This window comes from Heptranchias perlo, chromosome 20 (assembly GCF_035084215.1).
Source record: "Heptranchias perlo isolate sHepPer1 chromosome 20, sHepPer1.hap1, whole genome shotgun sequence".
NCBI classification, from domain to species: domain Eukaryota; kingdom Metazoa; phylum Chordata; class Chondrichthyes; order Hexanchiformes; family Hexanchidae; genus Heptranchias; species Heptranchias perlo.
In genome coordinates, this window is record NC_090344.1 from 32,502,470 (window position 1) to 32,517,184 (window position 14,715).

Genomic DNA, 14,715 nt, shown 5'->3' on the forward strand with positions numbered 1-14,715 from the left:
GTGACCACTGTCTCACAGCAAGTACCTGAGCAGAGGCCTTAAAGGGACATGCCCGATTAGCAACTCCACGTCACAACAACTTGCATTTATGCAGCGCCTTTAAAATGTCCCAAGGTGCTTCACAGAAGCGTTATCAAACAAAATTTGACACTGAGCCATATATGGAGATATTAGGACAGGTGACCAAAAGCTTGGTCAAAAGAGGCAGGTTTTAAGGACCGCCTTAAAGGAGGAGAGAGAGAGGCAATGAGATTTATGGAGGGAATTCCAGAGCATATAGCCTAGACATCTAAAGGCACGGCTGCCAATGGTGGGGAAAAAGGAAATAGGGGTTACACAAGAGGCCAGAATCGGAGGCACGCAGAGGCCTGTCAGGCTGGAGGAGTATAGGCTAGAGAAATTTAATAATTGCAAGGGAGAAATTAAAAAGGAAATTAGGAAATCAAAGGGAGGCATGAAAAAATATTTGCAAGTAAAATCAAGGAGAACCCACAGATGTTTGATAAATACATAAAGAGCAAGAGGATAACTAAGGAAAGAGTAGGGCCTATTAGGGAACAAAAAGGTAACCTGTGTGTGGAGGGGGAAGACGTGGGTATGGTTCTTAATGAATACTTTGCGCCTGTCTTCACAAAAGAGGAAGACCACGCAGGAGGAGGAGTGTGAAATATTGGATGGGACAAACGTTGTGAGAGAGGAAATATCAAGGGCTTTAGCATCTTTGAAAGTAGATAAATCGCCAGGCCCGGATGAAATGTATCCCAGGTTGTTAAGGGAAGCAAGGGAGGAAATAGCGGAGGCTCTGACCATCATTTTCTAAGCCTCTCTTGCAACAGGCGTGGTGCTGGAGGATTGGAGGACTGCTAATGTTGTACCATTGTTTAAGAAGGGAGAAAGGGATAGACCGAGTAATTACAGGCCTGTCTGTCCAACCTTGGTGGTGGACAAATTATTGGAAAAAATTCTGAGGGACAGTATTAATCGTCATTTAGAAAGGCACGGATTAATCATGGACAGTCAGCATGGATTTGTTAAGGGAAGGTTGTGTCTGACTAAATTGATTGAATTTTTTGAGGAGGTAACAAGGGGGGGTCGATGAGGGTAGCGCGTTTGTTATAGTCTACATGGATTTTAGCAAGGCTTTTGACAAGGTCCCACATGGCAGACTGGTCAGGAAAGTAAAAGCCCATGGGATCCAAGGGAAAGTAGCAAGTTGGATCCAAAATTGGCTCCGTGGCTGGAAGCAAAGGGTAATGGTTGACGGGTGTTTTTGTGACTGGAAGGCTGTTTCCAGTGGGGTTCCGCAGGGCTCAGTACTCGGTCCCTTGCTTTTTGTGGTATATATCAATGATTTAGACCTAAATGTAGGGGGCATGATTAAGAAGTTTGCAGATGATACAAAAATTGGCTGCGTGGTTGATAGTGAGGAAGGAAACTGCAGGAAGATATCAATGGACTGGTCAGGTGGGCAGAAAGGTGCCAAATGGAATTCAATCCAGAGAAGTGTGAGGTAATGCATTTGGGGAAGGCAAACAAGGCAAGGGAGTACACAATAAATGGGAGGATACTGAGAGGTGTAGAGGAACAGAGGGACCTTGGAGTGCATGTCCACAGATCCCTAAAGGCAACAGGACAGGTAGGTAAGGTCGTTAAAAAGACGTATGGGATACTTTCCTTTATTAGCGGAGGCGAAGAATATAAGAGCAGGGAGGTTATGCTAGAAATGTATAAAACACTAGTTAGACCACAGCTTGAGTACTGCGTACGGTTCTGGTCACCACATTACAGGAAAGATGTGATTGCACTACAGAGGAGATTTACGAGGATGTTGCCAGGGCTGAAGAATTTTAGCTATGAGGAAAGATTGGATAGGCTGGGGTTGTTTTCATTGGAACAGAGGAGGCTGAGGGAAGATTTAATTGAGGTTTATAAAATTATGAGGGGCCTAGATAGAGTGTTTAGGAGAGACCCATTTCCCTTAGCAGAGAGGTCAATAACCAGGGGGCATAGATTTGAAGTGATTGGTAGGAGGATTAGAGGGGAGTTGAGGAGAAATTTTTTCACCCAGAGGGTGGTGGGGGTCAGGAACTCACTGCCTGAAAGGGTGGTAGAGGTAGAAACCCTCAACTCATTTAAAAAGTACTTGGATGTGTGCTTGAAGGGCTGCAGACCAAGAACTGGAAAGTGGGATTAGGCTGGATAACTCTTTTTCGGCCGGCACAGACACAATGGGCCGATTGGCCTCCCTGTGTGCCGTAAATTTCTATGATTCTATGGAGGAGGTTACGACGATATGGAGGGGCGAGGCCGAGGTGGGATTTCAACACAAGGATGAGAATTTTAAAATCAAGGCGTTGGTGGACGGGGTGCCGATGCTGAACCAAGAACACAGGGGTGATGGGTGAGGGGGACTTGGTGCGAGCTAGGATACGGGCAGCAGTTTTGGATGAGCTTAAGTTTATTGAGGACGGTAGGTGGGATGCTGGCCAGGAGAGCACTGGAATAGTCGAGACTGGAGGTGACAAAAGCATGGCTGAGGGTTTCAGCAGCAGATGGGCTGAGGCGGGGAGAAAGACGGGCAATAGCACAGAGGTGGAAGTTGGCGGTCAGTGATGGAGAGGACGTGGGGTCGGAAACTGAGCGAGAATATCATACTATAGTCTGCCTAGTTATTCAAGTTATTACACATTGATGCAACGGCAACTAACTTGGAAAGTAGCTACTGACAGTTGCATGCTTTGCGGGTTAAATGTTGTCTGACTACAGGGGTTCGGTTGTGCTCTGCTCCGCAGCTCAGCTACTGCTTTAGTCTGACAGCTGCTTTCACAGCTGCACTTGGCACATTGATGACACCGAAAACTCTATTCTCATGAGGAGGAAATGCACAGCAGGTCAGTCAGCATCTGTAGAGAGAATAGGCAGGGTGTGACGTTTTGGGTGGGCACCTTTCATCAGAACTGAAGGCTGAAAGACAGAAAGGCATTTTAGTGAGGTTGGAACAAATAAGAGTTAAAAAGGGAAGGGGAGACAAACATTTGATACAGCAATCACAGAGGGAGGTGGGGAAAATGGCTCGAAAACTTCTGAACAGAAAACAGTTAGGTGTTAGATAAGATCATCAGAGAGAAGGCTGCACCAGCCCTATATCTAAGCCAGGATAAGAACACTGTGTCAGAGGGCAAGCTGCACCAGCCCTGTACCTATCCCAGGATAAGAACACTGTGTCAGAGAGCAGGCTGCACCAGCCCTGTATCTAACCCAGGATAAAAACACCATGTCAGAGAGCAGGCTGCACCAGCCCTGTACCTAACCCAGGATAAAAACACCATGTCAGAGAGCAGGCTGCACCACCCCTGTATCTAACCCGGGATAATAATAACCATGTCAGAGAGCAGGCTGCACCAGCCCTGTACCTAACCCAGGATAACATAGGAAACATAGGAACAGGAGTAGGCCATTCAGCCCCTCGTGCCTGCTCTGCCATTTGATAAGATCATGGCTGATCTGTGATCGAGCTCCATATACCTGCCTTTGGCCCATATCCCTTAATACCTTTGATTGCCAAAAAGCTATCTATCTCACATTTAAATTTAGCAATTGAGCTAGTATCAATTGCCGTTTGCAGAAGAGAGTTCCAAACTTCTACCACCCTTTGTGTGTAGAAATGTTTTCTAATCTCACTCCTGAAAGGTCTGGCTCTAATTTTTAGACTGTGCCCCCTACTCCTAGAATCCCCAACCAGCAGAAATAGTTTCTCTCTATCCACCCTATCCGTTCCCCTTAATATCTTATAAACTTCAATCAGATCACCCCTTAACCTTCTAAACTCCAGAGAATACAACCCCAATTTGTGTAATCTCTCCTCGTAACTTAACCCTTGAAGTCCGGGTATCATTCTCGTAAACCGACGCTGCACTCCCTCCAAGGCCAATATGTCCTTCCGAAGGTGCGGTGCCCAGAACTGCTCACAGTACTCCAGGTGCGGTCTAACCAGGGTTTTGTATAGCTGCAGCATAACTTCTGCCCCCTTGTACTCCAGTCCTCCAGATATAAAGGCCAGCATTCCATTAGCCTTATTGATTATTTTCTGCACCTGTTCATGACACTTCAATGATCGATGCACCTGAACCCCTAAGTCCCTTTGGACATCCACTGTTTTTAACTCTTTACCATTTAGAAAGTACCCTGTTCTATCCTTTTTTGATCCAAAGTGGATGACCTCACATTTGTCTACATTGAATTCCATTTGCCACAGTTTTGCCCATTCACCTAATCTATCAATATCGCTTTGTAATTTTATGTTTTCATCTACACTGCTTACAATGCCACCAATCTTTGTGTCATCGGCAAACTTAGATATGAGACTTTCTATGCCTTCATCTAAGTCGTTAATAAATATTGTGAATAATTGAGGCCCCAAGACAGATCCCTGCGGGACTCCACTAGTCACATCCTGTCAATGTGAGTACCTACCCATTATCCGTACTCTCTGTCGCCTTTCGCTCAGCCAATTTCCTAACAAGTCTGTGCTTTTCCCTCGATTCCATAGGCTTCTAACAGTCTCTTATGTGGGACCTTATCAAATGCCTTCTGGAAGTCCATATAAATAACATCCATTGACATTCCCCTGTCCACTACTTTTAGTCACCTCTTCAAAAAATTCAATCAGGTTTGTCAGGCACGACCTACCTTTCACAAATCCATGCTGGCTCTCTCTGATTAACTGAAAATTCTCGAGGTGTTCAGTCACCCTATCCTTAATTATAGACTCCAGCATTTTCCCCACAACAGATGTTAGGCTAACTGGTCTATAATTCCCCGGTTTCCCTCTCTCTCCTTTCTTAAAAAGCGGGGTGACATGTGCAATTTTCCAATCTAGAGGGACAGTTCCTGAATCTAGAGAACTTTGAAAGATTATAGTTAGGGCATCTGCAATCTGCTCACCTACTTCCTTTAAAACCCTGGGATGGAAACCATCTGGTCCTGGGGATTTGTCACTCTTTAGTGCTATTATTTTCTTCATTACTGTTGCTTTACTTATGTTAGATACAGGGCTGGTCCAGCCTGCCCCCGATTCAATATTAGTTTTCTTGGGACTTCCGGCATGCTATCCTCTTTTTCTACTGTAAATACTGACGCAAAGTAATTGTTCAACATGTCCGCCATTTCCCCATTGTCAATGACAATATCCCCACTTTCAGTTTTTAAGGGGCCAACACTGCTCCTGACCACCCTCTTTTTCCTAGTATAACTATAAAAGTTCTTCGTATTGATTTTGATATTCCTTGCAAGTTTCTTTTCATACTCTCTTTTTGTAGCTCTTACTATCTGTTTTGTGACCTTTGTTGATCTTTGTATCTTTCCCATTCGCCAGGATCTGTGCCATTTTTTGCCTTTTTGTATGCCCTTTCCTTATGTCTTATACTGTCCCTTACCTCTTTAGTTGTCCATGGCTGTTTTTTTTGGCAAGTAGAGTTCTTGCCACTCAGGGGTATCTCGTCAAATGTTTCTTTAAACATTTCCCACTGATCATCAGTCGTTTTACCCATTAACAGATTTGCCCAGTTTACTGTGGACAGTCTCTGTCTCATCCCATTGAAGTCGGCCTTACCCAAGTCTAGAATCTTAGCAGCTGATTCCCTTTTTTCCCTTTCAAACACTACATTGAACTCGATCATGTTATGATCGCTATTGGATAGATGTTCACGCACAGTTAAGCTGTTAACTAAATCTGGTTCATTACTCATTACTAAACCTCGTATGGCTTGCCCCCTTGTTGCCTCTAGGACATACTGCTGCAGAAAACTATCCTGGACATACTCAAGAAATTCACTACCTTTCTGACAGTTGCTAGTTTGCTTTCCCCAAACTATGTGAAGGTTAAAGTCCCCCTTAAGACCACTATGCCTTTGTTACACCGTGTCAGAGGGCAGGTTGCATCAGCCCTGTACCTAACTCAGGATAACAACACCGTGTCAGAGAGCAGACTGAACCAGGCCTGTATCTAACCTGGGATAACAACACCGTGTCAGAGAGCAGACTGCACCAGGCCTGTATCTAACTTGGGATAAGAACACCGTGTCAGACAGCAGGCTGCACCAGCTCTGTATCTAACCCAGGATAAGAACACCGCATCAGACAGCAGGCTGCACCAGCCCTGTATCTAACCCAGGATAAGAACACTGCATCAGACAGCAGGCTGCACCAGACCTGTATCTAACCCGGGATAAGAACACCGTGTCAGAGGGCAGGCTGGACCAGCCCTGTATCTAACCCAGGATAAGAACACCACGTCAGACAGCAGGCTGGACCAGCCCGGTATCCAACCCAGGATAAGAACACCGTGTCAGAGAACAGACTGCACCAGCCCTGTACCTAACCTGAGATAAGAACACAGTGTCAGCAAGCAGACTGCACCAGCCCTGTATCTAACCCAGGATAAGAACACCGTATCAGAGAGCAGACTGCACCAGCCCTGTACCTAACCTGAGATAAGAACACCGTATCAGAGAACAGACTGCACCAGCCCTGTACCTAACCTGAGATAAGAACACAGTGTCAGCAAGCAGACTGCACCAGCCCTGTACCAAACCCAGGATAAGAACACCGTATCAGAGAGCAGACTGCACCAGCCCTGTACCTAACCTGAGATAAGAACACCGTATCAGAGAGCAGACTGCACCAGCCCTGTACCTAACCTGAGATAAGAACACCGTATCAGAGAGCAGACTGCACCAGTCCAACACCTAACCCAGGATAAGAACACCATGTCAGGGAGCAGTCTGTACCAGCCCTGTACCTAACCCCAAAAAAAAACCCACCATGGGGTTGATTTTCGGGGGCAATTGCGGGTGCATGGTTCGTGGTGGGGGGGGCTCCGAAAATCCCGTTCGGGTTCAGAAGCCGGCTCCAACCCGCCAACTTCCGAGTTTCCCAGGGACCCACCTGTGCGTACGGGCAACCCAAAAACGGAAGTCCTGGCGGCTTTAATTGAACAGTTAAAAGCCAAATGTACCTCACTGGGGTACTTAAGGCACTTTACCTGTGACAGATGAAATGATTAGAAAGATTTTTAACTTACCTGGGCGGCTTGCCCACCGCTTCTGATTCACACCTGGTGAAACCAGGCATGAAGGGCCAGATCAGAGAACAAGAAACGAAATAAATTAAATAAAAAACCATGGACGGAAGTGAAAACACAAAATGAACCTACCTTTGTACCCTGCTCCGATGGCCCCCTCTTCACCCCCCACCAATGTCCCACTCTTCACCCCCCCATGATCTTCCCCTCTCCTCCCCCCCTCCGGTCTTCCGTTCCTGCACCGGATCATGTCTCGCTCTCTCTCTTTCTCGCCAACCACCCACCCACCTCACTTCGCATTGTAGCTCCTGACGGCAGCCTTACACACAGGTGTGTGTATCAGTAGTGTCAATCAGGCTGGCTGCCGGAGGCGAAACCCGGACAGGACGTTAATCATCAGCAATCAGCATGCGATCGCTTCGGAAACAGTAAGTTTTGTTCATGTGGGTTTGCAACGTTGCACATTCACTCCCGCTGCCAACCCACCAACATTGCAAAATCGACCCTCATATCAGACAGCAGACTGCACTAGCCCTGTATCTAACCTGGGATAAGAACACCGTGTCAGGGAGCAGAGTGAACCAGCCCTGTATCTAACCTGGGATAAGAACACCGTGTCAGGGAGCAGAGTGAACCAGCCCTGTATCTAACCTGGGATAAGAACACCGTGTCAGGGAGCAGAGTGAACCAGCCCTGTATCTAACCTGGGATAAGAACACCATGTCAGGGAGCAGAGTGAACCAGCCCTGTAACTAACCTGGGATAAGAACACCGTGTCAGGGAGCAGAGTGAACCAGCCCTGTATCTAACCTGGGATAAGAACACCGTGTCAGGGAGCAGAGTGAACCAGCCCTGTATCTAACCTGGGATAAGAACACCGTGTCAGGGAGCAGAGTGAACCAGCCCTGTATCTAACCTGGGATAAGAACACCGTATATCAGAGAGCAGAGTGAACCAGCCCTGTAACTAACCTGGGATAAGAACACCGTATCGGAGAGCAGAGTGAACCAGCCCTTTACCTAACCTGGGTTAAGAACACCGTATCGGAGAGCAGGCTGCACCAGCCCTGTATCTAACCCAGGATAAGAACACCCCCGTATCAGACAGCAGACTGCACCAGCCCTGTACCTAGCCCGGGATAAGAACACCGTATCAGACAGCAGACTGCACCAGCCCTGTACCTAGCCCGGGATAAGAACACCGTATCAGACAGCAGGCTGCTCCAGCCCTGTACCTAACCCGGGATAAGAACACCATATCAGACAGCAGACTGCACCAACGCTGCGCCGAAGCTGCTAGTCTACAGGCACTTTAGTTTTATATTTGTTTCCAGGTGGTGATTTCTCCTGGCTTCACTCCTACCCTGCAGCTGCTCACGGTAAACCCATCCCTGCACCCCTGTGTGTAAGGTAGAGACCCAGGGGCCTCGGCGCTCTGTTAATCCACTGCCGGTCACAGACCCACAGCCTCGTGGCTCTGAGATCCCACTAGCTTCTTTATATCCTGAGGGAACCCCGGGGGAAGATTGGCGTCTGCCTCCACCTGCTGGAAGCAGAATCTTCAGACTCCGCCACTGCCTCTCTTGTGCTGGCACCAGTGAGGCCCATCTGTGAAGCCCCAAGCACTCACCGGCCCCTGGGACGCCTACACCCCTCCCGTCACTCGAAACTGCTGCACGGGATAGAAGGTTAGAGCCGGAGGGCGGAGCAAGAGGTCACACGCTGGACTTTCAACTCTGTGACTGATGGGATGAAAATCGTCCTGGGCCAATATTTATCCCTCAACCAACATCACGAAAACAGATTATCTGGTCATTATCACGTCGCTGTTTGTGGCAGTAAATTAGCTGCCTCGTTTCTTACATTACAACAGTGACTTCACTTCAAAAGTACTTCATTAGCTGTCAAGCACTCTGGGACGTCCTGAGGTCGAAAGGCGCTGTTTATGAAATAGAAGGTACAGCACAGAACCGCCGTTCGGCCCAAATGGTCCATGCCGGTGTTTATGCTCTGCACAAGCCTCCTTCCTCCCTCCCTCGTTTCGGCACATCCTTCTATTCCTTTCTCCCTCGTCTTTATCGAGCTTCCCCTTAAATGCATCTCTGCTATTCACCTCAACTACTCCTTGTGGTAGAGAGTTCCACATTCTCACCACTCTCTGGGTAAAGACGATTCTTCTGAATTCACTATTGCATTTATTAATGACCATCTTATATTTATGGTCCCTTGCTCTGGTCTCTCCCACAAGTGGAAACATTTTCTCTATGTCTATCCTATCAAACCCTTTCATAATCTTGAAGACCTCTATCAGGTCACATCACAAAACTGCCCCAGCCTGTTCAATCTTTCCTGATTGGTATAACCTCTCAGTTCTGGTATCATTCCTTTCTCCTGTCTGCTGGCTGTAAGGGTCCTATAAGAAATGGGGCTGGGGCAGCCTCGATCCAATTCCAACTGGGCCTGGCCTTACAACACTAAACTGTCTCGAATTCGGGACTGAGAAGGCACAGCTGGTGTGGGAATTGGAAATGGCATCACACTAACTGAGCAGCTCCTGGGGGCGAGGCTGAGGCTTGCTGTTTGGGCAGATTACAGGGAGCTTTATACTGTATATCTGCTATAGACCCGACCCGGGAGCGCTCGATGCTGAGACTGGGCGCCTGAAATGGGAAGTGTTTCACTCCCCAAAACCAGCATCCCATACCTTGAGGAACACAAAGATCTGAGGAGCAATGAGGAAAATCAGATCTCTCACATCCGCCCGATAGGCCTTCACTCCCAACCGCAAACAGTGATGTCACTCAACAACATTCCCCCCCAGAGTGACATTACTTATTAACATTACCCCCCCCCCCAAGAGTAACATCTCACATTAACATTACCCCAAGAGTAACGTCACACATTAACATTACCCCGCCAAGAGTAACATCACACATTAACATTACCCCCCCCCCCCACAAGAGTAACATCACACATTAACATTACCCCCCCAAGAGTAACGTCACACTAACATTACCCCCCCCCCACAAGAGTAACGTCACACTAACATTACCCCTCCCAAGAGTAACGTCATACACTAACATTACCCCCCCAAGAGTAGCATCACACATTAACATTACCACCCCACAAGAGTAACGTCGCACACTAGCATTACCCTTCCCAAGAGTAACGTCTCACATTAACATTACCCCTCCCAAGAATAACGTCTCACATTAACATTACCCCCCCCCACCAAGAGTAACATCTCACATTAACATTACCCCCCCCCACCAAGAGTAACATCTCACATTAACATTACCCCCCCCCCCCCACCAAGAGTAACATCTCACATTAACATTACCCCCAAGAGTAACATCTCACATTAACATTACCCCCCCCCCCCCACCAAGAGTAACATCTCACATTAACATTACCCCCAAGAGTAACATCTCACATTAACATTACCCAAGAGTAACGTCACACATTAACATTACCCCCGACCAGAGTAAGTCACAAATTAACATTACCTCCCCCCATCATAAGTCACACACTAACATTACCCCCCACCAGTGATGTCACTCAACAAAATTCCCCCCCCAGAGTGACATTACTTATTAACATTAACCCCCACCAGAGTGACGTCACTCAATAACACATACCTCCCCAAGTGACATCCCTCAAAAGCACTTACCCCCCCGCACCCAAGTGACATCCCTCAGTAACGTTTAACCCCCCCGCACCCAAGTGATGTCCCCTCAGTAACGTTTAACCCCCCCCACCCAAGTGATGTCCCCTCAGTAACGTTTAACCCCCCCCACCCAAGTGATGTCCCCTCAGTAACGTTTAACCCCCCCCACCCAAGTGATGTCCCCTCAGTAACGTTTAACCCCCCCCACCCAAGTGATGTCCCCTCAGTGACGTTTAACCCCCCCCCCACCCAAGTGACGTCGCCTCAGTGACGTTCCCTCAGTGACGTTTAACCCCACCCCCAACCAAGTGATGTCCCCTCAGTGACGTTTAACCCCCCCCCCACCCAAGTGACGTCGCCTCAGTGACGTTCCCTCAGTGACGTTTAACCCCCCCCCCCAACCAAGTGATGTCCCTCAGTGACGTTTAACCCCCCCCCCACCCAAGTGACGTCGCCTCAGTGACGTTCCCTCAGTGACGTTTAACCCCCCCCCCCAACCAAGTGACGTCCCTCAGTGACGTTTAACCCCCCCCCCCAACCAAGTGATGTCCCCTCAGTGACGTTTAACCCCCCCCCCACCCAAGTGATGTCCCCTCAGTAACGTTTAACACCCCCCCCACCCAAGTGATGTCCCCTCAGTAACGTTTAACCCCCCCACCCAAGTGATGTCCCCTCAGTAACGTTTAACACCCCCCCCACCCAAGTGATGTCCCCTCAGTAACGTTTAACCCCCCCACCCAAGTGATGTCCCTCAGTAATGTTTAACCCCCCCACCCAAGTGATGTCCCTCAGTGACGTTTCACCCCCCCCCATCCAAGTGATGTCCCTCAGTAACGTTTAACCCCCCCACCCAAGTGATGTCCCTCAGTAACGTTTAACCCCCCCACCCAAGTGATGTCCCTCAGTAATGTTTAACCCCCCCACCCAAGTGATGTCCCTCAGTAATGTTTAACCCCCCCACCCAAGTGATGTCCCTCAGTGACGTTTCACCCCCCCCATCCAAGTGATGTCCCCTCAGTAACGTTTAACCCCCCCACCCAAGTGATGTCCCTCAGTAATGTTTAACCCCCCCCCCCCACCCAAGTGATGTCCCTCAGTGACGTTTCACCCCCCCCATCCAAGTGATGTCCCTCAATAACATTAACCACTCCCTCTGGAGTGACAGCACTTTCATCCCCAATGCCCTTGACTGGACAGTGACTAACAGTAACTCGGCCCTGGTCCGGTGCAGTTACCTGTAACAACGACTGTTGTATGGAGGGTGGCCCTGGTCCCAGCAGCGACTGTTGCTGCCCGCCATGAGCACCTAGGGGAAGAGCACAGACTTCAATCTCAGTCGTCATTGTACACAGAATTTATACACTGGCCCACAAAGCAGAGCCAGCCCTTAAAGCAGAGCTGGGATGAGGGCCGGCGCAGGGGAGGGGGAGGCCGCGGGGCCGGCGCAGGGGAGGGGGAGGCCGCGGGGCCGGCGCAGGGGAGGGGGAGGCCGCGGGGCCGGCGGAGGGGAGGGGGAGGCCGCGGGGCCGGCGGAGGGGGAGGGGGAGGCCGCGGGGCCGGCGGAGGGGAGGGGGAGGCCGCGGGGCCGGCGGAGGGGAGGGGGAGGCCGCGGGGCCGGCGGAGGGCGAGGGGGAGGCCGCTGGGGCCGGCGGAGGGGAGGGGGAGGCCGCGGGGCCGGCGGAGGGGAGGGGGAGGCCGCGGGGCCGGCGGAGGGGAGGGGGAGGCCGCGGGGCCGGCGGAGGGGAGGGGGAGGCCGCGGGGCCGGCGGAGGGGAGACCATGGGGCTAAGGGAGGGGCGGGCAGGGGCTGATGGAGGGCAGAGGAAAACGGGGAGCCAGAGGCCAGAATGGACGGGCGGTGATGGGTGCGCTGGGAACGTTTAGAGGTGATGAGGTAAGACAGTACTTGCCTATCAGTGATTTTTGCTGTTATGTATTGGTACCAATCACCATGAATAACCAGCCACATGGCAGTTCATACAATACCACTCGCACAGGAAGTACACACCTGCCTTCGTCGCAGACTGAAACTGATTGCCCCACATTGATCTCGTCTGGTCTCCTCACCAAGCAAGCACAGGGTGTTGTCCCTCAGAAGGTAGTGTCTGACTCAACTGAAACTCACCTGAGAAATAGAAGGGATTAGAGACAGTTCATACACTGGAATCTGGATTACACTGAGAGATTGCTCTGTTATCACTGCAATGCCTCCAGTCTGTCAACATTACCGTCTGCATCTAGCAAGGTGTCTTAAACAGCACCCTGAATCACACCACTCTGTCCTGTTAAGACCCCCTGCCTTTAATGACCCCCCCCCCCCAACAAATGTTGCTCTTCCCCATCCCCATTGAAGGTGGAGCCCCTTGACGGGATACATTCCCCAGAGGCCAGTATTTGGGGCTTCTTCAAATTTGAGCCAGGTCAGGAAGCATCATCCGGGGAGAGAATCACAGCCGCGCCCCTTACGGTCCTGAGCCTCCATTGACAGAGAGTTCGCATTCCAGCGACCAGCTCTCGCACCGCAATCGATATTTTGGTTGAGATCGGCTGACACAGCACAGGCCAGGATTCGCACCTGGGTCCTGCCCGGGGGGGGTGGCCGGGGTAGTGCTCTGATCAGACCCTTGAACACCTCCGTGCAGTTCAGGGAGACAAATGGCCCACCGGTCAGAGCAGCGCCATTCCCCTCCGACAGCGGGCAAGAGGCCCGGTGAGAGCCCAGTGAACAGCATCAGCTTTATGGTCTCCTGCGCCCCAAACGGTGCAAGTGGGCCTCCTGGGGAAAGTAACCGATACCTCTGGGGTTAGTTCCCTTACCCTAAGTAGCAGGAGGTTTGGGGCCTTCTTGACGCCTGCTCTCGACCTTTATAGAGCAGAGTTTCAGGGGAGTCAGGGACCGCTCCTAGACATGGTGCCTTCACGTAGAGAGAACAGACAGAAGAAATGCATGTGACCTCCACTACTGGGATTGAAGGAACGAGTGTCCCATCAGGAACAAGCTGTGCCCTGGGGTGGGGAAAGGATCTTCCTTTCCACCCAAGTTCAGGAACTCCAGGACTTTCACCCCAAAAGGCCATGGCAGAGAGGTGGCCATTCAGCTGTCTGAATGGTAATTAACAGCATGGAAGAGAGAAACCTGGAACATGGCGTTAAGTTAAGGTGGGACAATCGGACAGGGGTTCAAACTAGTCATTTGGGGCCGGTGTCAAGAAATTCTGAACACAAGAAACGATCAGCACATGGATCTGATTCTCAGATAGAGTAGTGTCGGTTAAAACCAGGGAATTGGGCAAGTAACAATTGGGTGATGTGAGGGGGAATGATTGGGTCAATAATGAACATAATTGGCATCCCTCATCGCTAACGACCACCGGACCCAGTGACAGGACGAGCACCAAGGGGGTGTGGAACTCACCAACCGCAAGCACCAGGGGCAGCTATACTGAGCACACTGATCAAAGTGAAGGGCAAAATACACTCAGAACAAAGGAATTAAAGGAGAAAAGGGAGTGGACGATAGTAGAGAAAATAGGATAGATTGTATCAGGGAGAGAAACAGGATAGATTGTATCAGAGAGAGAAACAGGATGGATTGTATCAGAGAGAGAAACAGGATAGATTGTATCAGAGAGAGAAACAGGATAGATTGTATCAGAGAGAGAAACAGGATAAAGTGTATCAGAGAGAGAAACAGGATGGATTGTATCAGAGAGAGAAACAGGATAGATTGTATCAGAGAGAGAAACAGGATGGATTGTATCAGAGAGAGAAACAGGATAGATTGTATCAGAGAGAGAAACAGGATAGATTGTATCAGAGAGAGAAACAGGATAAAGTGTATCAGAGAGAGAAACAGGATGGATTGTATCAGAGAGAGAAACAGGATAGATTGTATCAGAGAGAGAAACAGGATAGACTGTATCAGAGAGAGAAACAGGATAGATTGTATCAGAGAGAGAAACAGGATAG

The 14,715-nt window shown here is 49.7% G+C and overlaps 1 protein-coding gene across 1 annotated transcript in view; it reads right to left on the reverse strand.

The window, feature by feature from the left end:
* Positions 1–14,715, reverse strand: part of LOC137336018 (cell division cycle and apoptosis regulator protein 1-like) — a 95,650-nt gene that overhangs the window by 69,797 nt on the left and 11,138 nt on the right. The window contains 2 exon segments of the mRNA XM_068001521.1: positions 11,983–12,053; positions 12,755–12,871. Of these exon segments, the coding sequence (XP_067857622.1) occupies positions 11,983–12,053; positions 12,755–12,791 (108 nt within the window). The 5' untranslated portion in view covers positions 12,792–12,871.